The 26,740-nt window shown below is 35.8% G+C and overlaps 1 protein-coding gene across 1 annotated transcript in view; it reads right to left on the bottom strand.

Moving 5' to 3' along the window:
* Positions 1-2,201: 2,201 nt before the first annotated feature.
* pum (pumilio) overlaps positions 2,202-26,740 on the bottom strand; it is a 415,697-nt gene continuing 391,158 nt past the window's right edge. The window contains exons 18-19 of the mRNA XM_090386283.1: positions 24,555-24,638; positions 2,202-3,882 (exon numbers count right to left, since the gene is read on the bottom strand). Coding sequence (XP_090242409.1) covers positions 3,645-3,882; positions 24,555-24,638 — 322 coding nt within the window. The 3' untranslated portion in view covers positions 2,202-3,644. The remainder of the gene's footprint in view (positions 3,883-24,554; positions 24,639-26,740) is intronic.

Below are 26,740 nucleotides of genomic sequence, written 5' to 3'. Positions count from 1 at the left end.
TAATGGGAGGTGGGACACAGAACTGATATAAATTTTTCTTTGTGATTTGTCTTTTTGGAATTGTATTTCATTCACACAAATCACTGGCAGACAGGTAATAGTGCAAAAAGTGAACAAATACTGCAAAACAAGCCTTTATTTGCTACAGTATCCAAACACACAGCTGGTATGGTACAACCTGTACACTAAATCCCAAAGTTACAACAAAGGCCTGTGCACAACATAAGGTTACACACATAAGAAGTGTAGAGAAACTTTACCAAATGTAACAGATGCTACATGCTTCATTGTAGATCATATCTCATAAAGAGAGAGAATGACCATAATTTCTGCATGTAACCAAGTATCACAAATACACAACACTCTTAATAAAAGTTACACAAGTGTGGTTTACATATGAACAATAATAAAATGCATTTTAAGTCAACAAATTGTTGGACTTTCTGGAACACAGATGAAGTGCATATTACCACTTCAGGGTGTTTTAGGAAAAAACTACTTTTAATTACACAATTACAGAATTTGTGTACAAGGACTAAATTAAAATTAAATGAAACTCGAGAGTTCGGCCTCAAAAATTCAGGAATCTCCACCCAATACTTCATAAACTGCAAAGGATGACTGCCGCCATACAGACAGATGACATGATGGAATCATTTACAAAGAAGTGTGGTCAAAAATTTTGGAAAAATGTACAAGTTTTCTATGGAATAGTATATGCCAAAACTATTTTTACAAGGGCTAGGCACAAAAGCCAATGCTGATGTATCAATGTACAAATTTACAACTATACACAGCATAGTTACAGGACTGAGAAAGGAAGCTCCTTCAGAAACCACTCAGAACTGGAGGACTTAGATCAAAACCTGATGCCTAAAACTGCACAAGCAAGGCACCAAAATTCAACTGCTACCTCATGACATGAGCAAAGTGTTTTCTTCTGATAAATCAAGTTTTTAAACAGTGAGAAGGACTACAAAGCAATTTCCTAAAAAGTGTTATTCAGTGCATAACTAGATATACAACCACAGACTTTTTACATTTAAAAACCTTAAAGCTATGAAATTTTTTACACATATACACCAAATACATGCACAAAGAAGTGCTTTTACCAGTTTGAGTATGGCTTTCCATGAGATATACAATTCAAGCCACTGATGCCAGCCATATTAATTATACAAAATGGTGAAAAAATTTGCACTCTTGGCTCAGAAATCTAGATGTAAAAAGTACACATTTGATCAACATAAATTCCTTTCTTGACAGCTACCTAAAAGATGTTATCAACATCTAGCCACATCCATCTTACTACTTTCGCAGCACTAAACAATCTGTGTGGCAGCAGTGGTCCATTTATCACATGAGCACAGATAGTCGAAATTATTTAAAAGTACTTCATAAGCCTGTGAAAATATACTCAGGCCAACCCTAATCTTCGTGTCCTCCATTCTGTACAGTATTTAAGAAGGGCTTCTTGGCCAGTGAGCGAAAATTTACATTTTCTGATACATAAAACTAAACTACAACCTCTACAACTAACCAACATTATGCACAAAACTACTACTAATTACAGTATAAAGCAATCAACTTAAAAATGGTTACACAGCTTACAAAAAAGTACAAGATACTTTCATAATAATCTACATACAAGTGCTATGTGAAGCTAACAGTAAACTCTTACACAAAACTTGGATGTGCCACCACACACACACATGGACAACTGGCTACATCTAGGTATGGGGAGAGGGTCCACAGTACAGCAATCAATTCAAAAAGGCTCTCAAATTCCTGATTTTATCCAAGTATACAAAAGAAACAAAAAAGTTACCTGTATAACAGCATTTGCTGCAGAGCAAGGACCCCCATCAATCTGGAGAATACATACATTTCATTTTCTCAATTTCAGAGCACAAAAAAAAAAGAAAAAAAAGAAAAAAAGAAAAAAAAGAAAAAAAGTAAAATAAATAAAAGCAAAAACTATTTCCAACTGTAAAATGTTTCCAGGGCCTTTTTTGCCCTTGAATTTTAACAATTCAGCACAATGTGCTCTGACTGCCTTCCTGTATAAACAGGATCGCATGTCACTTGTTTGGTTTTTATTTTCAACCACCACTGCAGCTGACTAAAATAACTTCCTGTTTAGGAAGGTGTATATATATATATTTATATTTATATATATAGATATATATATATATATATTGTGGGAGTTGTCACTAGTGAGTTGTGGAGCTAGCCATGAGGACAGACATTTTTGCTGCCTTCGCTGATGCTGCTACAATTGGGCTATGAATAACTTTACAGGCCCGTCTGTACATCTTATCAAAAGTAGCAGTATGGAGAGGAGGGGATGAAGAAGAAAAGAATAAAATAAAAAATAAAAAGCGTGGGGGGGGGGGGGGGGTACACCTCTAGCACCAATTCTTACAAACTGTTTTTCACACATGTTACAATGTACAACACGAATTCTACATTACAGTGAGTTTAAGAATCCAGCAATCGTAACTGGTCAAAGTCATCAATGAAATATTAAGGAACTTGATAAGGCGATTATCACCACATGTGAGAGCTCTACGTCTAAAGTAACAAAACTGTAGGAGATCAGCATACATTACAACACCTCCTATCAATGGGCAATGAGTTTACACATATGTAAATAAAGACCTATTGTACAGGGAGACACTGCAGAGAAATATGAAGTCAAAATGTTACTGTCCCCAAATGTTTTTAAACTTTTTAATACATAATCTTGAAATAGTGGTGGCGCTTTATGTATACCTAAGTACTACATACAATCAAAATCCAAATTTACAGTAACACAGGGAAGCTCACTAAAGTACAAGTATGTGCGCACGCGGGGGGAAGGGAGTTATCATTACATACCGGAATCATACAAAGGAGCTGTATCCTTTTAAAACGGAATCTTTTACATACATAGATACATGCTTCAAACTTACACTAGATTTCTGTACTTATAACTATGAAAAACATAGACTTGTTGAGATGGCAAATAGAACTGATACAAATAGATACAATGTTCAAATAATTTTCTAAAACTTAAGTCACTTTTATACGTTATTGAACAGATAACAAATGTAGATGTAAGTATGGAGAACCACACCATATACTATTCAGGGAACAGTAGAATTTCAAGCCAGTGACTTATTTTGTTTGTTCAAGCTCAAAGTGGCATTCACAAGTCAGGTAACTGGCTTGAAGGCAGTGCTCAGAAATGATATTCCAATCTCTGATATTTAAATTTAATTTGCATTTTCACAGGATGAAGGCCTAAGTCTAATGATCTCTACACAAGGCAACATTTTAAACACTTACACACACAAGAATCCTGTGTGTTGTCCAACTACACTTTCCCAAGTAAAAAAAAGACTAATTACAATAATTTTTATAATACAATGGACTTCCACAGCACCTTACCACATATCCATACATCAGCAAGTGATTATGAGTATACACTACATCCATTTGTACAAATTTAACATACCCACAGAATATAAGTAACCTCATCCTGTGATTTTCTTGTCAAAGACAAGAATCAGCATACCTCCTTTCAACTAACATTATTAATTAAGAATAAACTAGTTACAAATTTTACAGCATATGAAATACATTTTTTTGCGATGCCATTTTTAAATGGCACCATTAGGTGGTGCACCTATCGGTCCCAGGTCGTTGTTTTTCAAGAGGTACTTCTCCAGCTTTGCCAAAATATGCTTCCCATATGTGTATTTGCGCAGAGAGGGGATGTGCGGACGGATCTTATGCAGCAGTAGCTTCCTCTGTGGTGGTTCTGCAACTTCAATCATCTTCTGGACCACATAGTTGGCATACTGATCTTTCATCATGGTGTATAAGGCACTATGGGGGCTGAAAAGAAGAGCAATGATTAGAATAGTTTCTAGAATCCATCACTAGCTGGAAACAGACTTCTGTAAAGATGAAACAATGAATTATGTTTAAATAAAACTAGAACTAAAATACTAAAACTAATACTAAAACTAGATTAAAAATAAGCTTTTCAATGGGAAGAAGTACTTTAAGTAATTTAGTGGTATACAAAGGACAAGTGGTATAATTAGACATCAAATAATCTCAACTAAATAAAACTGGCTAGGTTTCAGATTTCAATAAATTACCCTGAGAGAGAGAGAGAGAGAGAGAGAGAGAGACAAAAGTAGAAGGGAATCACCAAGAAAGAGAAGAATGATGATATCCAGCTCAGGACATCATCATTCTTCTCTTTCTTGGTGATTCCCTTCTACTTTTGTCTCTCTCTCTCTCTCAGGGTAATTTGGGATTTTTTTTTTTTTTTTTTTTTTTGGCTGGTGCAGCATAAGCCTCAGGCTTCCTTGCACCATATAGCTAATACTAATAATAATAATAATAATATTGAAAACCTGAAGATACAAATTACGCACAAAGAGAAGTTAACAAAGGTTAACTTCTAAATCATAAATCGAATTACCTTTAACCATAAAACATATCTCTTCTACCAAATGGGTTGTACAGAGGTTTATGCAAAATATGTTTTACAAATACAATAATTCTTTAATTGGACCGTTAAAACAATATATAACATCGCAAGGTTTTAAAAACTAGCATTTAAAATATGTAACTTGCTTAAATTACTTTATGAACACAATTCTTTTAATAAGGAGTTACAAATGATGAAGTCAGACATAAAATACATGTACTTATTGGAAGGAATTTTAAAACTTTACCAGGGGACCAAAGGTGTATCAATGGGTACACTGGGAGACCAAACAGCAGTATCACAATGAGGAATGAGGAGCACTACTTAGAGAAATGTCTGAAGTTCTTTAAATACTCTGGAACCTGATATTGACTAGGGAATCAACCAATGGGAACAAGTTCAAGGTAAGGATCACTGAAATACCCTATAACAGAATTGAATGTTCTTGGACTGCAAACCTGTAATTTTAGATAGAGTTGAAATTAATACAAAGCATGATGATGTTTCCTTCTTTTCCTGTATGGGCAAACCATTCCCTTAATATTTAAAAATTTTTCAGGTACATTTTCTGTATAGTCCATGTCAACAAGAATATTTATTGTAATACAAACCACATTATACTGAACCTTGGGAAGAATAAAAATATACAATAAAACCAATGTTACAAAAAAAAAAAAAAAAAAAACCCTAAACCCACTGTGATCACTTCAATCTTTGGAAAGCAGAAGAAATAAAACAGTACGACTGCAAAACTTGAGACCCTATCTACAGCTGAAATTAAATACAAATCATATTCAATCAAACATAGGGGATGACATACCTTCTTGAGTTTAACTTCACTAAAGTTATTATGATCATTACATAATAACAATAACTATGGTACCATTGCCTTAGCAGCAAACACCAATAGTCAAGGTTGTTGCCACGAGAAGGGACTAATGGTGGAGTGCTCCAAATTAGGAACTGGGGATATAATTACGCATAGATGTAATTTACAACTGTGTTTATGTAAAGATGACGTCTCCAATATCATTTGATTTAATTCGATTTTTTTTCTGTATTTTACCATTAGTTGTCTTGCTAACAAAACAAAGATGTTTCAAAACATCATCTGAAAACAGGTCTATAGATTGTAGATATCATAGGGTGCCTACGTGATATTTGCATGTTCCGATAAAAACTAAACTTGACAACAGGTTTGACAAAAAAAAAAAAAGTTTCTTTTCTTCTATTTCACCCCCCCCCCAACCCAAACTGGACTGTATGCACAAATAACTGTAATCACCCAATTTTCTGTCTTAAAAGTTGTACACAACTCTATAGCAGGGGTATAGTGCAGGCTTGTGATGTGGCTATATTTTGATTTTTATTTATATCAAAATTTTATATATAGCACTGATTAAAGTTTAAAAATAACTTTATTTTTTAAGTAAGCATATTTCTTGTTACAAAGTTTTTTTCAAAAACATAAAACAGATATACAAATTTCTCAAAATACTAATTCTGACAGACAACAGAAGATATTTACATATTAGGTTTTCTTGTCAATGCTTTGTGGGTGTTGTCCATTTTAGCAGTTAGCAGCTGAAAGTTTGGTAGGTGACTTGTTAGGGTAGTACGTAAAAGCTCATTTAAAATGCTAATCAATAAAAACAGACCGATACTTATTTTTGTACCTAAAATAGATTAATCTCTCCGCGCGCGCGCACACACACGCGCGCGCGCGCGCACACACACCCCCCTTTCGTTTTACGATATTTTTCTTCCGGAACCTGCTTCCAAAACTCAATAGCTCAGCAGCGACTTCCTTTTAGTTGTCTCAATACTTCATCCTCTTGGAGCTCCAGTAGTTCCAATTCTACAGGGGCTGTATCCCCAACAATTGGCAGTGAGACAAGAGAACCATTCTTCATAATGTCAACAAGAAAAGGATTTTCGAAAAATGCAAATGATGGTTTAAGTGCTCTTAAATTGTAAAATCTATCATTTCTTCTGCCAACCCGTGTAACGTGCATGCATAATCTCTAGTTATTATTTCAAATACAGGTAGAGTTTGCAAAGTTTTATTTAAACACGTGAAATGAGTGAAGGTTTTACAAACTAGGTTGGAAACTGAATACACTCTGTACTAGCTCAGAAATAAGTTTTCCTTGTCCTTGTAGAGATACTTTTAATGATTGTAAATGCTGAACATCTGTGAAAAATGCCATATTTATTAACCACTGAGCATCCTCAAGTTGAGGGAAACACCCCCCCCCCCCTTTGATTGGCTCCATTAAGTGAAAACTTTGCTAGAACATTGCTTACTGAGAACCACGATGCATCATGTGGAAGCTGATCGTTGTCTTTTTTTTTTTTTTTTTTTTTTGTATTCTGTTGGGTATTCCTCCCACCTCTTATATTTCTTCCATGGAGACTTTGAACTGTCTTGGTGCTTGAGCATATGTAGTTAACAATTTTCAGCACTCCATGAGATGTCCATATTTAAAATATTTAGATGCTAGATGTTCCCTATGAATAATGCAATGGACAGGGATAAAATTGGGTGAAAATGTGTCAGCAGTTAAAAGTACTTTAATGAGCCCTTTATTGACACCTCTCATAGCCAGGGGGCCATCAGTTGCAACTCACTATCTTCTTAATTGGTACAGAAGCTTTGTCAAGTCCAAGATCAAGAGCTCCTTTTATGTCTGAAGCTCAAGCCATATCCTTCAAAACAATCAGATTTAGTAGTTCTTCTTTCACGTCTAGATTATTTGTTAAAAAAACGAAATACGGTTAGTTGTGGTTTATCTTCAATGTCTGTACATTCGTTTGTGCAAGGCCAGATTCAATGCTGAATAATTCTTTAAATCATGTTGCAAGTTATTTATGATGTCAGTGCTGATTACAGAAATTTGTCTTTCCACTGTATGTCTGGAGGTGCCTCCGTAGCCAGGAGCAGCAGTGCATAGCACACAGTTCTTAATTAGACCGGGGTTCGAGCCCGAGCACTGCATATCCCAGGAGCAATATGGCCTTAGTTGCTAATGCTCCTAAAAAAAAAAAAAAAAAAACTTATGTCTGGACACAGGATTTGTTCAATCATTTTTCTATTTTCTGGGTATAAAACTGAAATTACTTGAGCAATAATTTTCTTAATGAACTCTCCTTCCATGTAGGGGCACTTTGCTCAAGCAATATTTAAGGCCAAAATAAATCCAGCCTCTGTTGTTACATCTGCCTCATAAATGAACATTGACATAACCTTGGTTTGGCTATTAAATTTTTCTTTTAAAGAATATTTTAGTTTGCTTTAACATGGAACCAACAGGAAATTGTTGGGTGAAAGAACGGTGATTCATTTCGTAATGGCACTTAAGATTACTGGCCTTGAACTGTGACAATGTTACTTGACACAAAAGACACATTGCTTTACCATTTCTCTCTACAAAAACAAACTCCTCTTCCCACTCAGCCTTAAATTCCCTATTCTTGTCTTCATATTTAGGTTTTCCAGACAGCATAATAACTTTTAAAGGGTTTCACTTAAAAATAAACTAACAATGCTCACACAAATTAACTCGCGCACTGTAAAAAACTGATTGACACACAAGTACATCTAAAGCGTTTTATCTTAGAGATGCTACGCATGACAGATGGAGACATACATACACTTGTATTATATAGCCCTTTCCAATATACCTTCTGCTATTGCAGCTCCCAAGGGTTGTCTAGCTGACCACCTGCTCCATAGGATAATGCTTCCTGACTAATTAAACTTACAAACTATTAATATTTCTACACCTGTTTAACTGCCGAACTCTTTATATTCATGCACTGGGAATGCTGTTGCATACTGTTTAGCCCACCTCTAAATGTAAATATCAGAATTGTCCATATAAATTTTGACTTGCCCAGTAGCTTTTTCAATTATGATTCACATTTTTTTATGATTATTTTTTCAACTGGAAATGTATGATCTTAATAAATCTGTGTTGTTTACCATATGCACTGCATCTGCCCATTGTTTTGGTTTCAGCTTCAATTTTGCTCACTCTGCAATGTCATGCATAGTAAGTGAAGAGTTTTTTTTTTTTTTTTTTGGGTAACAAGACTAAAGATATTTGTTCCTATGATTTATCTAATACCGTGTTGAAATAAATAAAGGGTGCCATTAAAAGTATTTTTTGCTCTTTAATCCAAAAATATCTTGTCAGAAGTGGTTATCAGACTTCTTTTTCTAGTATGAGGTGTGACAATAAAATTCCCAGACTGACGCTGTTGCGGTCACGTTCAATGGGTTTTGAAATAAAAGGAAGTAGTATGTTGTAGTTCGAATGTTCTCCAACAGATGGTGTCCTTTAATATTTAATAATATTGTCCAAGTTGCAAGTATAGGTTGCAAGTAACAACCAGTTTCATTAGTAGCGTTTATGTTCCATGTCATAATTATCCAATGGAGCAACAAACGAATGTCAATTTTGACTTGAACCGGGAAAATCTGCAACAGAAACATATGAAATGTGTAAAAAGTGTTTATGGTGATAAAACTTTACGTCATATCAGTAGTACAAAGATGGATGTGAAGATGTTCGCAATGACACAAGAAGTTGGCATCAGCCAACCTCTTGAAATGAGGACAGAGATGCAAAAATTGGGAAAATTGTGGCAAGAGAGAGCCAGAATGATAGCTAATGAGTTGGATATGAATAAGGTGGGGTCTGTGAACATTCTATGCCACACAGTCTCATAAGACTTCCAGACTTGTCAAAACAATCCCAATTTCCCTGAGTAGTGTAACTTAAGATGCGTTGGGTTTTTGTTATGACCCAGAGACGAAGCGTGAGAGTATGCTGTGGACTTCAAAAATCATCATCAAGGTTAAAAAAGTTTCATTTACAGAAGTCCAGGATCAAGATGATGCTGCATTCTACGTCAGCAGGTGTTTTAAAGACTATTGAAGTGCATTTCCCAGGTAAGGCTAAAATTTTGATAGAAAGCAGCTGGTTTTTGTATTATGACAATGCCCTTCCCCATTTTGGACCCACAAAGACATTTCTAAAGAAACATGACATTATACAGATCCATCATCCACCCTACTCTCCCAATCATGGAGCAATATAGCCTTAGTTGCTAATGCTCCTAAAAACCAAATAATAACAACAACAACTCTCCCAATCTTGCATCAGCAGATTTCTTTCTCTTTCCCAAGATGAAAACTGTCCTCAAGGAAAGAGATTTCAGGATGTTGAAGGCAAAGAAAAATGTAGCTGCTGAACTGAACGTCATCTCTTTGGATGTCTTCCCTGACATTCTTCAGAAACTTTTAGAATGGTGTAATAAGTACATTCAATCGGGTGGTGATTACTTTGAATAAAAATAAAACCAATTTTAAGCTCCTTCACACTTTGTGTTCTTTTTAGTGGACCAATCTGGGACTTTACTGCCACACTTCGTATGTATAATGAGCATTCAGTAACATCCTAAATGCACCCCACTTCTAGGATTAACATATTTGTTATTTTAGAGTTAGTGTTACATAGTTCTGAGTTTTCACAAATGCACATTTGGTTATAAAAATTTTTATTCATTAAGCAAAAATTGATGCTGAAAAACAAGCATCTAAGTGACATCTCAGATGTTCATCACATCTGACACTGCTAATTCTTTGGGAATAAACTGTAAAGGACCTTCTGGAGTAGAAGAAAAATAATTACTTAAGGCAAGGTATGAATTAATGAGAATAACTTATTCTTTGGGTAGTGAAAGGAATTACTGTATATACTTTTGTGTAGTGACTGAATTTCCCCGAATTTTTATGCAAAAAAGTAGTCACAATATACATGCATGATATTTTAAGTTTAAAATTCATGCATTTTCAGTGTTGTTGTTGTTGTTATTATTTGGTTTTTAGGAGCATTATCAACTAAGGCCATATTGCTCGAACCCCGGTCTAATCAAGAAGCGTGTGCTTCGCACTGCTGCTCCTGCCCCCCTGGCTACAGAGGCGCCGATCACTGTTTTCTACAGCAGCATGTTAGATGTGGTGGTCACGGGCTCGAACCCCGGTCTAATCAAGAAGCGTGTGCTATGCACTGCCGCTCCTGCCCACCTGGCTACGGAGGCGCCTGCATTTTCGGTGAATGTAAGCTATACCATGCACGCTCATGGCAGGCTAGCCTTAACAATAAGGTCCTTTAAGATTGTTTATGTTGCTATATGAAGAGTAGAACCCTTTTCATATATACTGCTTTAAATTCATAAATACTTGATACATATGAAGATTATCAGTTCCGACTTACAACCCATCGGTATTGTTTAGTGTTTACATAGCTCACGTGTTTCTTCATCTGCATTTCTTGATTCTGTTTCTGTAAACTCATACTTTCTATCTTTTGAAATAAAATATAGATTTAAGAAGGAACAAATATACCACTAAGTTCAAGATTAAAGTGTTGAGTATGCAGAAAAGATAAAAAACTGCAGCTGCAAAACAATTTAATATCACAAAGTATAATGTTAGGAACTGGAGGAAGCCATCTACAGCTTAAGCAGATGGTTAACAATAAATGTGCGAATAGAGGTAACACTAACAGCTGGCCACACTTGGAAGATAAGTAAATAAATGTCACTGAAGCTCAGCAGAATGGAAACAGCATTTCTTGTGGATCTTTGCCTTGAAACAGACAAAGAAAATAAACATTGCTGGTTTCAGAGCCAGTTGTTGTTGTTATTTGGTTTTTAGGAGCATTAGCAACTAAGGCCATATTGCTCCGGGATATGCGGTGGTCATTCCCTGAATGACCTTTCCGCATCCTCCGTATTTGGTGGTGACGGGCTCGAACCCCGGTCTAATCAAGAAGCGTGTGCTACGCACTGCTGCTCCTTCCCACCTGGCTACGGAGGCGCCTTCAGAGCCAGTGCTGGTGGTGTACCAGATTTATGAAAAGATATGATCTTGTCCTGCGACAGAAGACTAAGGTGTAGCTCATAGAATCAAGCTGAGGTCAATGGTAATTTTCAAGAGAAAGACATTACCAAACCAGAAATTCCCTAAAGGAGTATTCCTGCACATTCATGAAAGGTTGGATGGATGAACGAAGTCTGAAAACATGGCTGAAACAAGTGTGGTGTCCCAACTAGGGGCACTGAGGAAAAGAAAAAAGCCTACTGGATTGGGATAAGTTTACATGTTGCTAAAGTTGGATTCCGGAACACAGATACGGCAGTGATTCTTGGAGGTCTAACGAGCATTATGCAACCAGTTGATGGCTGCCTAAACAAACCTTTTAAGGATGCTAGAAATCTGTGGAACAACTGGATGATTAAAGGGGAGAAAGATTGTTATTTTGTTATTTTGGTTTTTTAGGAGCATTAGCAACTAAGGCCATATTGCTCCGGGATATGCGGTGGTCATTCCCTGACCTCTCCGCATCCTCCGTATTTGGTGGTGACGGGCTCGAACCTCGGTCTAATCAAGAAGCGTGTGCTAAGCACTGCTGCTCCTTCCCACCTGGCTACGGAGGCACCAGGGAGAAAGACATTTACAAAGGGGAAGCATTCAGGCTCTGACACTAGAAACTGTGGTGTGTTCATTTCAGAAATGTGGTATCTCCAGTGCACTTTGTGGGGCAGAGGATGATTTCTTGTGGAATAATGATGAAAGTAATGAAGCTGCTGATGATCCTATGATAGCTCAAGACCGGGACATGTTATTTGGTAATGAAGACAATGATGAACAAACTAAAGAGGCCTCTTCTCTGGGATCCACATATAAGAAGTATAAATATTGTTCTCACCGGAGGAGCAGAAATAGTTAATAATAATATTGTAGGTACAAAGTAGTAACCTTTAATAGAAACTACAGGTACAAATTAAGGTAAACTAAATGAATAGAATAAATTAATTAAATAAAATAAAGCAAAAATTAGCTTTCGAATCTGAGGGACTCTTCAGATGATCTAGCTTGTGAAGAGTCCCTCAGACTCGAAAGCTGCTTTTTGCTTTGTTTTATTTAATTAATTTATCCTATTCATTTAGTTTACCTTAATTTGTACCTACAATTTATACTTCTTAATGATAAATTTTTAATGGCTTTTAATTAATAAATATTCAGTAAGAGTAGGTACTATTTTTTTGTTGTAAAGAATTTATTCCTGTATTGCCATACCTTGTTCATGATTCAGATCACTCTTCATTAAATGTTTTAGGAATAAGATAGACCGTGTGTGTGTGTGGTGTTTTTAATTCCTTTTTTGGAGTGGTAACTGGAAAACATCTTATTGTATTTGCTACAAAATATGCCTAAGATCATACCCCCCAATACTGTAGGATACTTCAGTACTGCTCAAAAGCTGGTGTCACATTGTACACAAGCTATATATTAAAAAAAAAAAAAATATCAGGGGTTGCACTATATACGGAGTTGGCTTATATACAAATATATACGATAATTTTGGTGTACATCTGTTTTGTTTATCTTCTGATTATGCTGAATAAATAAATTTTACTTTTAAAGAGAAATGGGAAATGCTATTATATTTAGTGTGACAATCTATCATTCAATTATTTTCAAGGGAAAGGAAAAATTATTTATATACGAATAAAAAATTTTACTGTAATTAACAATACTGTATTATGGGTAATAGCTACAAGATTGAAATGATAATAAAAAGATAGAAAACCTAAAGTACTAGAACTCATCTCCCAACTGCTTATGTGTTAAATGTATGATATTTATTAAAAAGGCGTGGATATTAAAAACTGGTTAAAATTAAACTGCATCTTTCTCAATGCTCGTCGTATGTCTTTCACTATATAATATCACTGTTGAACAAAGAGTTCAAATGGGGAACTTTTGAATCACCATCAGTTAGCTCAAGATGGTAAGGAAGGAAAGAGTTTTTATGTGTTCTAGTTCCATGGTGCAATATGATCATGTGCTTTGGGAAAAATCTCCCATTATTCAAATTCCATACTGCATAAAATGTTGGGGGGAGTTTGGCATTAAGAATTAAAGACTGGGTGTTTTGTAATTCTGAACTATTCTATCGTAAGTGCTTCAAAAAATGGTTAATTTATAACTGGAAGGTAGTTTAATTGGTGTTATTGCTGAATCATTTTCCGGGTTGATGACAAATGGATTGGACGTGTTGGCTGAGTTCAGTTGTATGATATGGTGTATGTGAGCTGGCCTGGTGATAATAAGCTCTGATATTAGATATGTCTGGGTTGCCATATTCATATATGGTGCAACTGATGTAACATGCATTACATCTTTGTTGACAATGAATTCAGTATACTATGTTATTGATTTCTGAAATATTATACTTGGAAGTGTTTTTATAATTGTTAAAATATGTACTGATTTTATCACAAGATGAAAATACTAAAGTGAGTATTTTAGAAAAAATACATCTTTCATTTTGGAAAAAACATCTTTCAGTTTGTCTGGCTAATTGATTTATGATATGGGAGGATTATTTTTTGTTTGTAATAGACTTTTTTTTTTATTGCTAGGTGATTTTATAATTTATTTCTTGTTTTGTATATGGTATTTTGAAGAGACTATGTGGATATTTCCTTTTTAATAAAGCATAAGTTAAGTATTGCAATTCTATTTGTAAGTCATTCTCATCACAAAGACAGTATTGTAGATTTGTAGCGAATAAAATGGATTTTTTTAACACTGTATAGGTGATGGGAATAAAAATGCAAGTATTTCCCTTTATGTTTTTGTCTTTTCTGTAAATACAAGCTCTTAATTGGCTATTACCTCGTTAAAGTTTGAGTGCATATTTTAACCTTTAATGAACATTACTAAATTTTGAAAAGAGAATAATACTTGTGGTTTGCTTTAGCAAGCTATCACCTTGTTAAAGTTCGAGTGCATATTTCGAGTGCGTTATTTATCCGTTATTTATCCACAAATGATATCCTTATAGTTTCCAACAAGCAATAAATAACGGATAAAAAAACTGTGGAGGGAAACGGATTTAGGAAGTGGTCTTCTATGGAAGCTAAATATATTTCTGGAAGTGGAGCTGAGATATCGAGACCCACTGGAAGACTGTATATCTGTTTTTTAAATACCAAAGTTAAACCTAAAATGTCTGGCCCGAATAAGAAAAGATGTTAAGTGTGATAATATTGTTTATTGAGAGTGTGGTAAATTGTTTTAAACCTATATTGCATGTAGGCTACTCTTTTAATTTAGCTAATGTATAATCTACATTTAAATTAGTGTGTAATGATATGTGGAGTGATGATAGAAAAATTTAAAACAACAAAATATCTTTGTTAATTTTTTCCCCTTTTACAATTGGGGGGGGGGGGGTTCTTTAAGTAATACAAACAAGCTGGACAACACATTTGAATTCCACTTTACCTGTGATTTTGATTATTAGATCTTTCTTGAAGCTATTTGCCATGCTCATCATCGGTCCCCAGATTTGATTGGGGGGGGGGGGAAGAAAGAATTTAAATGCAAATAAGGACATATTTCAATTTCTTTTTTTTAATTTTGGTGACATTTAATTTTGGTGATATTCAGCAAAATTTTCTGCTTTAAAATTGTCCAGGAAATGGCAGCAACCAGTTTTAAAAGATTTCCATGCTGCTGCTTTTTTTTTTTTCCAATCTAATTTAATGTACCTTTGAATGTGCTGTCCTGTATATGTTATATAATTTATGGGCCAACAAAAATACCAGCTTTGATTTTCATTTTGCTGATTCCTGGGAATTCATTCTTTAAATATAAAAATCAATCACATTCATGGTTTTTATGGTCAACATCAGCCATCACACTTGCCCTACTCACAATATAGTTGGGAATCCAACAGAACTGAATATGATATTCAGATTCCAAAGGATAATGTAGGCTCTGCTGCAACTAGGACAGGACCATATGAGGATTACACTTCATCACCGATAAGGTCTGCAAGGAATTTAGTGTATATAATGTTGTTGTTGTTATTTGGTTTTTAGGAATATTAGCAACTAAGGCCATATTGCTCCGGGATATGCGGTGGTCATTCCCTGACCTTTCCGTATCCTCCGTATTTGGTGGTGACAGGCTCGAACACCCCGGTCTAATCAAGAAGCGTGTGCTACGCACTGCTGCCCCTTCCCACCTGGCTACGGAGGCGCCAGTGTATATAATACATTTCTGGGTGGCAGGTTTGTATGTGATTCAAGGCTAACTATTATAGCATGCAACTCTGTAGTGCACATGCTACACTGGGAAATCTGCATGGATTTTAGAATAGCTGGGATATCTAAAGTCAAAACTGCAAAGACAGTTTTGACTTTAGCTATCTGTATAAAGTAGCAACAAGTCAAAATGTTCAGCTCAGTGTGCTGCCTAGAGTTGCAGGTAGACCGATTTTCCCAGTTCTTAATGATGAACACGTACACGAGGATGTCAGAGTGGAAGAGGCAGCTTTGGTGAAAGGAAACAATGTCTACCTTTATATATGGAGACTTATGAGTTACCCCTAGATATGAATACCAAGCGGACAGTTGGCAATCTAATGGGTGTCATAAAGAATTGAAAATGGACGTCCAAGTGGGATTATTTCAGTTTTAAAAAATACTATCGAGATAACCGCTTCTGAAGAAAGCTTCCACATTTGCTTCCACACAGAGACCATGCATAGATGTTTAAAAAGCTCCAGTAACAACATGAATCAGCTGCTAGTGGATGGGATCCAGCTATTGTACACTGTTCCTGGCATATGGAATGTAGTTCAGATTACAAAGTGTGTGATAGAATAGGCTTGCACCCCAAGAAGTAGGGGGAGAGCACATGCTTGAAACTGTTGTGTACTTTGTCCATAGTTGATGGAATGTTTTGAAGAAAAGTCAACTTTTTATTTAAATCCAAAATCCAAACACCTGATCTCGGGTACTGCTGGAACAGCATTTTGACCAAGTCTCAATTCAAGTTCAAATCTGAAGCTGTTAATCAATGCACATGGATTAAGAAGATCAATATCTTAATTCAGTTGTCTTTCAATGACCATCATGTTGCACAAATGGAAAAATATGCTAGTCATCAACACAGAGGACACTGTTTACAGTTGGACAAAGTTGCTCTGTGATTAAATTCACTTTGATGAGGGGAGTGATCTTTCAGATATACCCTCCCATTGGCAAAATTACCAAGGTAATTTTGTTGTTCCCAGTGTATGTAGCATACACCACCAACCAGGTGTATGCTACATACACTGGGAACAACTGGTGGGATATAAAGTTTGTAATAAAAAAAAGAGGGAAGTGACCTTTTAAGTCTAAGGCAATACAGATCTCTTAAAATAATAAGTCTCTTAGTCGAGTCACATGCTTTTTTCCTTATTAAAGAGGATGAATATGGGTGCTCTTGTTTTATGGACAGATGTTTCCAGTATGAGCAAATGGCCCAAAGTGGACCTGTTCCTTCAGAAGCCACAACGTACCAATGTATCTTTGAGAGGATGTAATTTGCCTCTAAATCCTATATAAGATAAGCATTGACTATCCTCTTTAAGACTTTCCATAAACAGCTAGTCAGAGCAATAGGATAATAGAACTTGCTGGATTCTTTCCTGGCTTGGCAAAGACAATTGCCTTATGCCAGAAGTCCAAAAACTGCTCCTCATGAAAGATTCTGTCATAAAGAAGAGCAGGTGAGCCATAGATTTTGGCAAAAGGTGTTTAATAATTTCACAATGGATGTCATTTAGTCCAACAGCACTTACCCTGGTAAGAGTTAGACTAGCAGTTTCAAATCAAAGGGTTTTACTCTTACAACGAACCATTTACTATATCATGTATAGTAAATGGTTCATTGTAAGAGTGAAACCCTTTGATTTGAAGGTTAAGTGTCTGCTTAACTTCATTTTTCTGTCTCAGGACTAGAAACTCGGGAATAAGATTCCTAAAATAGGGTAGTAACCTCAAAGACCAACGCCATTAAAAGTCTTTTAAAATGCCAGATTTCCAAGTTGCGTCATGCAATTTTCCATGTAAAAAAAAAAAAAAAAAAAAAAAAGACTTACACCAGGTGCTCATTTTAGGAAAACATCTTGAGAGATGTGCCTCGTCCAATTAAGTGATCCAAAGTGGGACTATACTTCTGGAGAATGCAATGCCTCCACTGAAATATATAAGACAGACAGTGACCATTCTCTCCAGGATTTTGCACAAACAGCCAGCCAGAGTGATAAAACAATAGTTAACTGGGACTTGGGAATCCTTTCCTGGCTTCAGAAATGCAAATCAGAAATGCGTTCTCTTTATCCCAGGAAGCCAGAAATTCTTCCTCAAAAAAGATTCTATTCACCAAAATATACAGACCACCTTGTCTAAAAAGATACGGCAACCCAGACATTTTGGTGAAACGTACTTAATCAATTCATAATGGATGTTACCTGGTCCTACAGCACTTACCTTAGTAAGGGTTAGAGCTGTTTTTAATTTTTCACTTCTACTAGGATCAGAAACTCATGGGAGTAAGCTGACGTTGCAGAGATTTTAGAAAATGTCTCTCAAACGGTACTGCAGTTGAAACTGCAATAATACATTCAATATATTTCAGACTGATAAACAGTGTAACACATATTTGCTCTTCATATTTTTAGATTTTGCCCCAGACCGATTGACTAAGTAAGAGAATGAAAAGTAAATCAACGATTCCTTTTGGCTTTGATAGCAGATATATCATGCCACATGCACATTTAAAGACTAAGCTATTAGTTGTAGTACGATATCTTTGGAATATCCTACTAACCATTTTTTTCTGCTGTGCATTTTGCATTCCACCATGGTTTTGGAAATAGTAGAAACCACAATTTTTTTTTTTTTGTAACTTTTTTTCTGCACAGAATATTTCTTGTGATGTACATCACTGAATCATTGATAGGCACTTTACTAGTGCTATTAAATTATGCTGATGTAAAAGGGCATTTCAGTCAGCCTGATCAATCTTGTACCAGAATAATCTAAAAGGTGGCTATGGTCACTTTCATATGGGCTCTCTACCTAAAAGCAAGGAAAGAGGAGCATATAGAAAAATTGATGGTAGAAATGTACAGATGGGCATTTGGAAGATGTTATTTCCTATATCTAGAAGGGAGAGGTCATTTTCAATGAAAACATGCTCCATAACACATTCCCTCCCATTAATGCTTGCTGCAACCGTATGAGGTAGTATGTCAATTGAAATCCCTAAGAGCATCAGCTGTCCAGGGGATGTCAGGCCTAGGTGGCAAATAGATGGACTTTTAATAAAAACCTTACTGCAAGGCAAATTGCTACTGCTAATGCAAATATCCAGCTGTGATTGAATTAGCAGATGGTGTGTAAGTAAGAATGAGGTTTAGTGGGAACTAGATTCCGATCTCTACAAACAATATTTGTTACACAGCTGCCACCCCTTGAGTTTTTATAGTTCAGAACAGATCTTTTCAGACACATCAAGAAGATCCCATTTTAAGTAACACTTTGGGATGAGTGTTTTGTGGGCTGTTACTAAGATCAGCCCCCCCCCTCCATTGATATGGCTGAGAGAAGCTGTAATGGTTATCACTTCTAGTCTCTACAAGGATGTTGCCTGAGTAGCCATTTGGCTGATTTAGGACAGCCTGCCTACCATTACTGGTTTTGAAAAAAGCTAGTATTATACAAGGGGAATTTAAAAAATTATCTAACCTACTTATGAAGGAAATGAGATAGAGGCAAAAATCTTTTTATTTTTCAATATGACTCTCCTGAACTTCAATACACTTGTTTCACTTTGTTGACAATGAGGAAATACCAGACAAATAAAATTCTTTGTCCTGTCTATCAAAGAATGCAGACACAGCAGACTTCAGTTTATTATCATCAGCAAAGAGATGTCCACGTACGTTTATCTTGAGGTGTTAAAACAGGAAATAGTCACTGGGGCCAGAAACGGCCAGTAAGGTAGATGGGTAAGTTCTGTAAAGTCAGTCTCTTAAAGCAGCAGCATCAACAACAGCAGCATGTGACCTGTGCACTGGTGAGTTGTCATGAAGAACCAGCACAGCATTTTTCCTTTATAACATCCCTTAGGTTGTACAGTAGGGATGAATATGAATTCCCAGTGACTGTCTGCTTGTGTTCCAAGTAGAGAATGCATAAAATTCCCCCAGAATCCCAAAAAATGGTGCCAATAATCTTGCCAGCTGAAGATTGTATCCAGAACTTTTTTGGTGGGGGAGAACCCTTGTGTTTCCATTGCAGTGATTCTTGCTTGGTCTCAGGATCCCAGGATGAATCCATGTTTCATCACCCATAACAATTATGGAGATAATTGTTATGGAGATAAGTTTCGGGATCCCTTCCATAAAGCTCTAAATTCTCCTCACAACACCGTACTTTGAATTGCTTCTGCACAGGGGTGAGAAATCTGGGGACCCACCTTTCACTGACCTTAGTCATCCCCAAATGTTCACGGAGGATGGTTATAACTGTTCCCCCAGATATGTTACATTCCCTACAGATTTGGGACACCTTTAAATGTCTGTCATTCAGCACAAGAGTTTCCATAGCTTGGCACATTTCTGGAGTGGTCACTGTCACAGGCCTTTTTGGATGTGGATCACATTCGATGGACTCTCTATCCCACTTGAATTGTTTTAACCAGAATTTCACCTGTTACTGTGAAGGTGCACTCTTGCCATACACAGCCAACATCCTTTCATGAATGGCCTTTGGCCCATTCCCTTCTTTGGCGAGAAATTTGATGACTGAACAATGCTCCAATTTCAGCAAATCTATAATTAGATACAGGTGTCTTCTTTCTTTCTGTTACATCAAAATTGGTATGATTCAAGTTGAGATAAGTAGGAACATAAGTATGAACCACTGAAATATGACTATGGGAAGTATCTTATGTAGATAATTCATTGAATGCCCCTCATAGATTAACTGAGAGTATTTTATAATAAAATAAAAATATTTTATTATAAAAGGCTAGTAGAGTAATCAGTGCCTCTGGTGAGTTGCTGTATCATTTGACAGCAAACGTTTCTACAGCAACCTGATTGATTTTCCTCATATGATGCAATTGTCAGCATGCCTATTTATAGAAAAAGTAAATTATAATCCAGGAGCTACGAGAGTTTTAGTGGTACATAAGCTGCAGTTGCTATAGTGCACTCACTCGTGGGAATTGTGCTAGAGTTTAGTTAGGAAGCACAACTACTTCATTTAGATCAAAGAAACCTGTTCATAACTGATGAAATACTTTAATTGAAGTATTTGAAGATTAGGTAGAGTAAGAAGGAATGAAATTCTGTCCTGATATTGTAGACAGTCAATAAGAATATCTTTAATCATTAGGTGTTCTGCAGAATGTCGGCACTGAGGTGGATCACTGCCTGTGAGCACATGTAAATGAGCCAGGTACATATGTCCTATTTGTGCTCATGCAAGAACAACTTGTACTGTACGAATGGTGGAGTACCAAAATTTTGGGAACTATCTGAATTGATAAAGTTTATTATTGGTTGTGTGCCCTAGTACAAGGCATGTTACTTGTATGATGAGTGTAGTCAGAAGTTAGAATAGGAACAACAGAAGTTAGTTCTAATGCTGTTGAATTTATTTGGAAGTTGCATCAGTTTGTTCATTCTTTGTTATTCCAGATGTGCTGGAATATCCAACAAAAGGCAACAAGCTGATGACATTCTTTGATTTGATTTACAACATGATGAATTTCCCATGTTACGTGAGCTGAGAAAGTTGTGTGAATTACATATTTTGAGGAGGGGTAAACATTTAGGTTTTCTAGAGCCGATATGATTGCACGTAGTTCTGCTGAAAAGCTACAGCATTCAACTGGAAGGGATGATGAAATGAGAGCAAAGGGATACACTGCTACTGCTGCAATGACTGAGTCTGATTTAGAGCCATCAGTATATAATGGCAAGAAATCAACATAGTTCTGAATATGAACTATGTTGAAAAGTTGGGCCGAGTATTACTGACAACACTCTTCCCTCCTCACAGAAATTTTCATGAGTGCATGCGAAGAAATAGCCCTCCATGGTTGAGGAGTCGTCCACAGTGGGAGAGTATATGTTGTTATCTGTTGAGAATAGAAACATTCCAATTCTGTGTTAGTTCAAGGTGAAGGCCCATTGGTTGCATTTCACTAGGTTTATTTCTGTAGAGGTTTTGTGAACAAACTCGATTAATAATGCTATTTTGCAGAGAAACAGTGGGAGAACAATGAGCTTCAATATATAGACTGAGTTAGTGATGTCCTGAAGGCACCAACTGCAATCTGCAGAGCACTGCACTGTATGAAATCAAGCTAGCATAGTCCACTCTTTTGGGCAGAATAACAGATGGGAGTATTAGATTCCATCTATAATCCAGATGGAATGTAATACTTCACTAAGCACTTTATCCTCAACAGTTACCTTTAGTGAGGCATCCGGAGAGGAAGATATGTCTGTAAGAGGACAGGCAGATTCATTTCTAGGCTTCAAAAAAGGACTGTGGATTGGTGCCAAGAAATGGGATGTTTTCCAAAAAGATTTGGTTAGAATAAATCAACAGCAGATATAAAGTTTTGTCATCATTATGTTGTAGCAGGAAATAATATATCTCATCTTCATGACAAAATGCTGTTCAGTGGTGTTCACTTTTCTGGAACATCAGAGAATAAGATGACGTCACTAAGACTTGAGCATATCCAAAAAGCTATATCCAAAAGAGATGAAAGTTCTTGCCCATTTCAGTAGAGAATTGGGGAAGGGATCACACTGAGAACTTGCCACAAAGCTGCAAATTTTTCTCCATGTTACTCTGAAGTCAGCTTTTCTATTAACATTAAGAAGCAAACCAGATCCAGGATTTTGTTGGCTTGTTTTTGAACGAGATGTGCTTTTGCCCTAAGTTACTTATAGTTAATAAGATTAACTGAGAAACCAACAAAAACTAATTCCAAGCTTTTATTTGTTCCCCCCCCCCCCTTCTTTGCTTTCACACATTCTTTCCTGCCACCAATAATTAAAATGACTTTGGGCCAGGGATTTAATAATGGAATTGGGCATTTAGCTCTAATTATGAGGGATGGTGTGATGCAGTTGGTAACTTCAAAAATGGGTAGATGTAATTTTCTCATGCAGGTAGATAGTTGACTGAAATTTGGTCCAACTGATGTGGAAGAATTTCCATTCCTGCAAGGTTTAACTAATGGAGGCAGCATTGTTTAGCAGACTGCAGACAATTGAAAAATGGTTACTGCTCATTGGAACATCCATAACAGACCACGCTATGATTGGAGACCACTGGGGAATAAATTGAGAGATCAATTGCATATTTAATACTGGCACACACAATTATCAAGTATAGAAAAGTTTCACTTTTCCAGAATGGTTTCAATTAGTTGACCATGTCTAATTTAGGGGATCCCACAAGGAATGGTGGCCATTAAAATCCCCTAACAAATGCAAGGAATGTAACTATATTAATAGCTCTTCAGGGTCTCTGTAATAGTAGGTATCATTTGGTGGTAGACAGATTGAAAATAGTGTTAATGCAACCTGAGGATTCAGATGCAGAGCAACAGCTTCTATCTGAGTTATCACCAATCTTGTTGCCATTCTCTGTACTCATTCTAGCAACTCTACATCCTTCCTAAAATGAAGTCTCCAGACTTGTATGCACTACTCAAGGTGTGGCCTTGACTATTGCCTTATACAAAGGTATAATCATCTCCTTGTCTCTGCTAGCAAAATTCCAATATATCGTTGACAAAACTTCATGAACTGTTCTGGCAGCCAGTCTGCACTGCTCAGAGAACTTCATATCTGACTTCACAATTACCCCCAGGTCTTTTTCATTCTCCACCTCCCTCAGTATAATACCACACAGCTGGTACGTTTCTCTTGGATTACTGCTGCCCAGTACTTTGCATTTGTCAATAAAAAACTCCGGCTGCCACTTCTCAGCCCATCTACCTAACTTTTCTTGAGCCTGTTTCAGTAGCATACCTGATATACCTCCATCAATATCATTAATAAATACACAAAACAACAATGGGCCCAGCACTTGCCCTTAATGCCATACCACTCCAATTTGTACAGCAGTCTTCCATGTGCAACAGTATCAAAAGCTTTTCTGAAATACAAGTATATGATATCAAAATTATTTTTTTTTTGCATTCAGTTCCTTTGTGACCACATCATAGTATCCAATCAAATTTGTCATACAAGACTTCCCATTAACAAACCCATGCCGTGCCTGAACTATTACTGCAGTGTTGTCTAGGTAATCCTGTGTCACTTCTTTAACCAGTGACTCTATTATTTTCCCCCCGGGAACAGAAAAATTACCAAGTCTATAATTATTTGTGTCACCCTTTGAACCCCCTTTGGGAATTGAGGATACACTTGCACATTCTTGTTCAGCTTTGATTGTGGGAGGAAAGATCTGACACAGTCTTCTATGGAGATGCTTGGCAATATTGAGACTTCCAATAGTGCAGTGCCATGCGATCTTTGAACCATAGCTGTGTAAGAATGTGAACTTTGTGAAACAAGAGTCTGCTTTTTAGCTTCTTGATAGGTGTTTCACCTTATTTATAACATGTATATAAATAAGCCTCTCCTGAATGTGCCTCTCCCTTTTCATATGTCACAATTAGAAGGCTGAATGGTTCTGTCTGTGGTCTGGGCATTGAAGAGATTGATGCCTGCCCTCATTGTGCAGGTTCTCTTTTGTATTTGATACATGAAGCACATCCCACTACTTCCTGCATGCTATTTTGGAATGCTCAAATTTCTGGAATTTTAACACATTTGGAATATATGGTTTTATATGGCAAATCAAATAACCAACTTTCACTAAACTTCACTGAAATAAAAGTTTATTTCAATAAACTTTTTATATTTGGCATTCTCCTGGAACTATTCATACATTCCATGGTATTTATAGCAAAACCGAGTATTTGTAATAACTGCTTACTTGATATTGGGTATATAATGGTACTAAATAACAAATAATGTTGATAAGAAGGGCATTTTATTAGTGTAAAGTTACTTGTTAAATTATACATCAAATTACTCACCCATCATTAAAGGAGCAAATTTCTTCTATCAACATTGCCTTTTCACCTCTGGAGGAATGAGTCACACACTTCTCAACAACATTGCTAACGGGAGGGGAAAAATAAATAAATTTAGTTTAACTTATATGTAATACACTATCCAATTAAAATGTACTCAGTTACAAAATGCACTGAGCTGAAATTATCAAGCTGTATGTACTAAAGAGAGCTACATGTTGTGATGTGGGGGGGAGGGGGGACTTAAAAGGCATCTTAGCACTGAAAAAAAATAATAAATAAATAAAGCATCTTAAGCATTGAAAAAAAAACAACCTTCTGCATCCTTGAATACTCTAATTGATTGGAAAGTTTAAGAGACAAAATTGAGTCAGATTCAAATAATAATCAGATATAAAAGCACGATTTTACTTTTTCAAATGATTTCTAAGAAGCAGTTAGTTAGGTGTGTTTAATCAACACCACCGATAGATAAAGCCCAATCACGTCACCAGTGGGTGAATTTGTTGTGCTAAGTTGGCCGAGGGGTAAAGGTCAAGAACTAATTCTAGTAGTAGTAGTAGTAGCAGCAGCAGCACTTTTGTTCATGTTATTTGTTCTGTTGTGAATATTATAAACATGATATAACTTTTGTGTTTGTGACATTTCATCTCATAAGTGCTTTGAAAATTTTAATAATGCCTCAAAAATGTTGTGTTCCTGGATGCCGTGGAAATTAAAGGTTGTTCGAAAGTATACGTCTTTGACTCTCCGTTGAAGGATACTGTTTTAACTAACAAATGGTTGAAAGCTATACCAAGGAAAGACTGTGCCATCTGAAAATTCAAAAGTAAGTTTGGTAAAATAAGTTTGTGGTTATCTTAAATAGGAGTATTTTAACAGTAATGAAATAATAATATATAAGGAAATAAAACAGATATATTCTTGTCCGAATATAGAAGTAAATTTTGTCAGAATTTCGGCTTTTGTGGTTTCATTTATAAATAAAATATTCACTTTGTGTATTAGAACTTCGGTCGACTCCGATGCTCTGCTCGAAGCATCGGAGACTTCACATCTGAGATCTCTTCCTCCCAAACCAAATGCTAACGGAAGTACAGCACCTCGATGCCGACGTGAATATGTTCTGCACCAATAAAATACTGAAGAAGTGCATGCTTGTTTAAGAAATCAAAACATCTCAATATTTTGTACAATACATAATGCTAATTTTATTTATTAAAACTTTTTGTGTAGATAAATACATGAAGTGTAATTATATGCAATCTTTGATAAACTACAGGCCTGTGAAGGCAGACTGAGGTATCCTTAGTTGTTAAAGTTAATAATAAGAAAAGTGAAATTTGGAAGAGAACATAACATTTTATTTATATACAGTCGAACTTGGTTATAATGAGCACCAAGGGAGCGACAAAATTTCCTTGTTATAACCGTTATTAACTATATCAATGATAGCGGAGATGGGGAACACCTGGGGCTATTGATGTACATTTTATATAAGTGATGAGTTAAATCTACCTCCTATTTTTTTTAATTCTATCGATCAATAACTTGATAAAAAGATAGATTCAAAAAACAAAAGAAATATTAGAGAGAAAAAATAATATAAGTATATACCTACATATTCAAGAAAATTAATATTCAAACACCAGCCAAGTATTTAATAAAATAGAATAAAATAAGATGATACAGTAAACTGGACTATTACAATAATTATTAAAAATATATACATAAAATCGGTATGATAAAACAGTTAAAAACAAAATACTAAAATCGTTAAAATAAGTTAAAATACAAGAAATCTGAAGCTTTCGGAGACAGCTGTCTCCTTTCTCAACAGTATACTGTTGCTACAATGACACATCCTTAAGTAACAGGCCCATGGCACTCATGTGACTCACCAGGAACATCGTCAGTATTCTCTATACTGACGATGTTCCTGGATATACCTACATATTATTTGTATTAATATGCTTGTATAAACTACTATACATTTAATACTAACCACAATTTATTTGTCTGTAATTTTAAAACCATACACGTTTTATTTCTCTGTAGTTAAAAACAATACTATTTAATAATAAACAAGATAGTTTTTATGAATCTTAAAATTGATGTTTGTTTTATATATTTCACTTTGATATTTCTTAAGTTTCCCCTTAAAACTCTCAATGCGTTAAGTCTCATTA

The sequence above is a fragment of the Mastigoproctus giganteus genome, chromosome 12 (genome assembly GCF_048544385.1).
Source record: "Mastigoproctus giganteus isolate SK-2022 chromosome 12, ASM4854438v1, whole genome shotgun sequence".
Taxonomy (NCBI): Eukaryota; Metazoa; Arthropoda; class Arachnida; order Uropygi; family Thelyphonidae; genus Mastigoproctus; species Mastigoproctus giganteus.
Note: the sequence above shows the minus strand (reverse complement) of the source record. Positions and strands in the feature narration are given on the sequence as shown.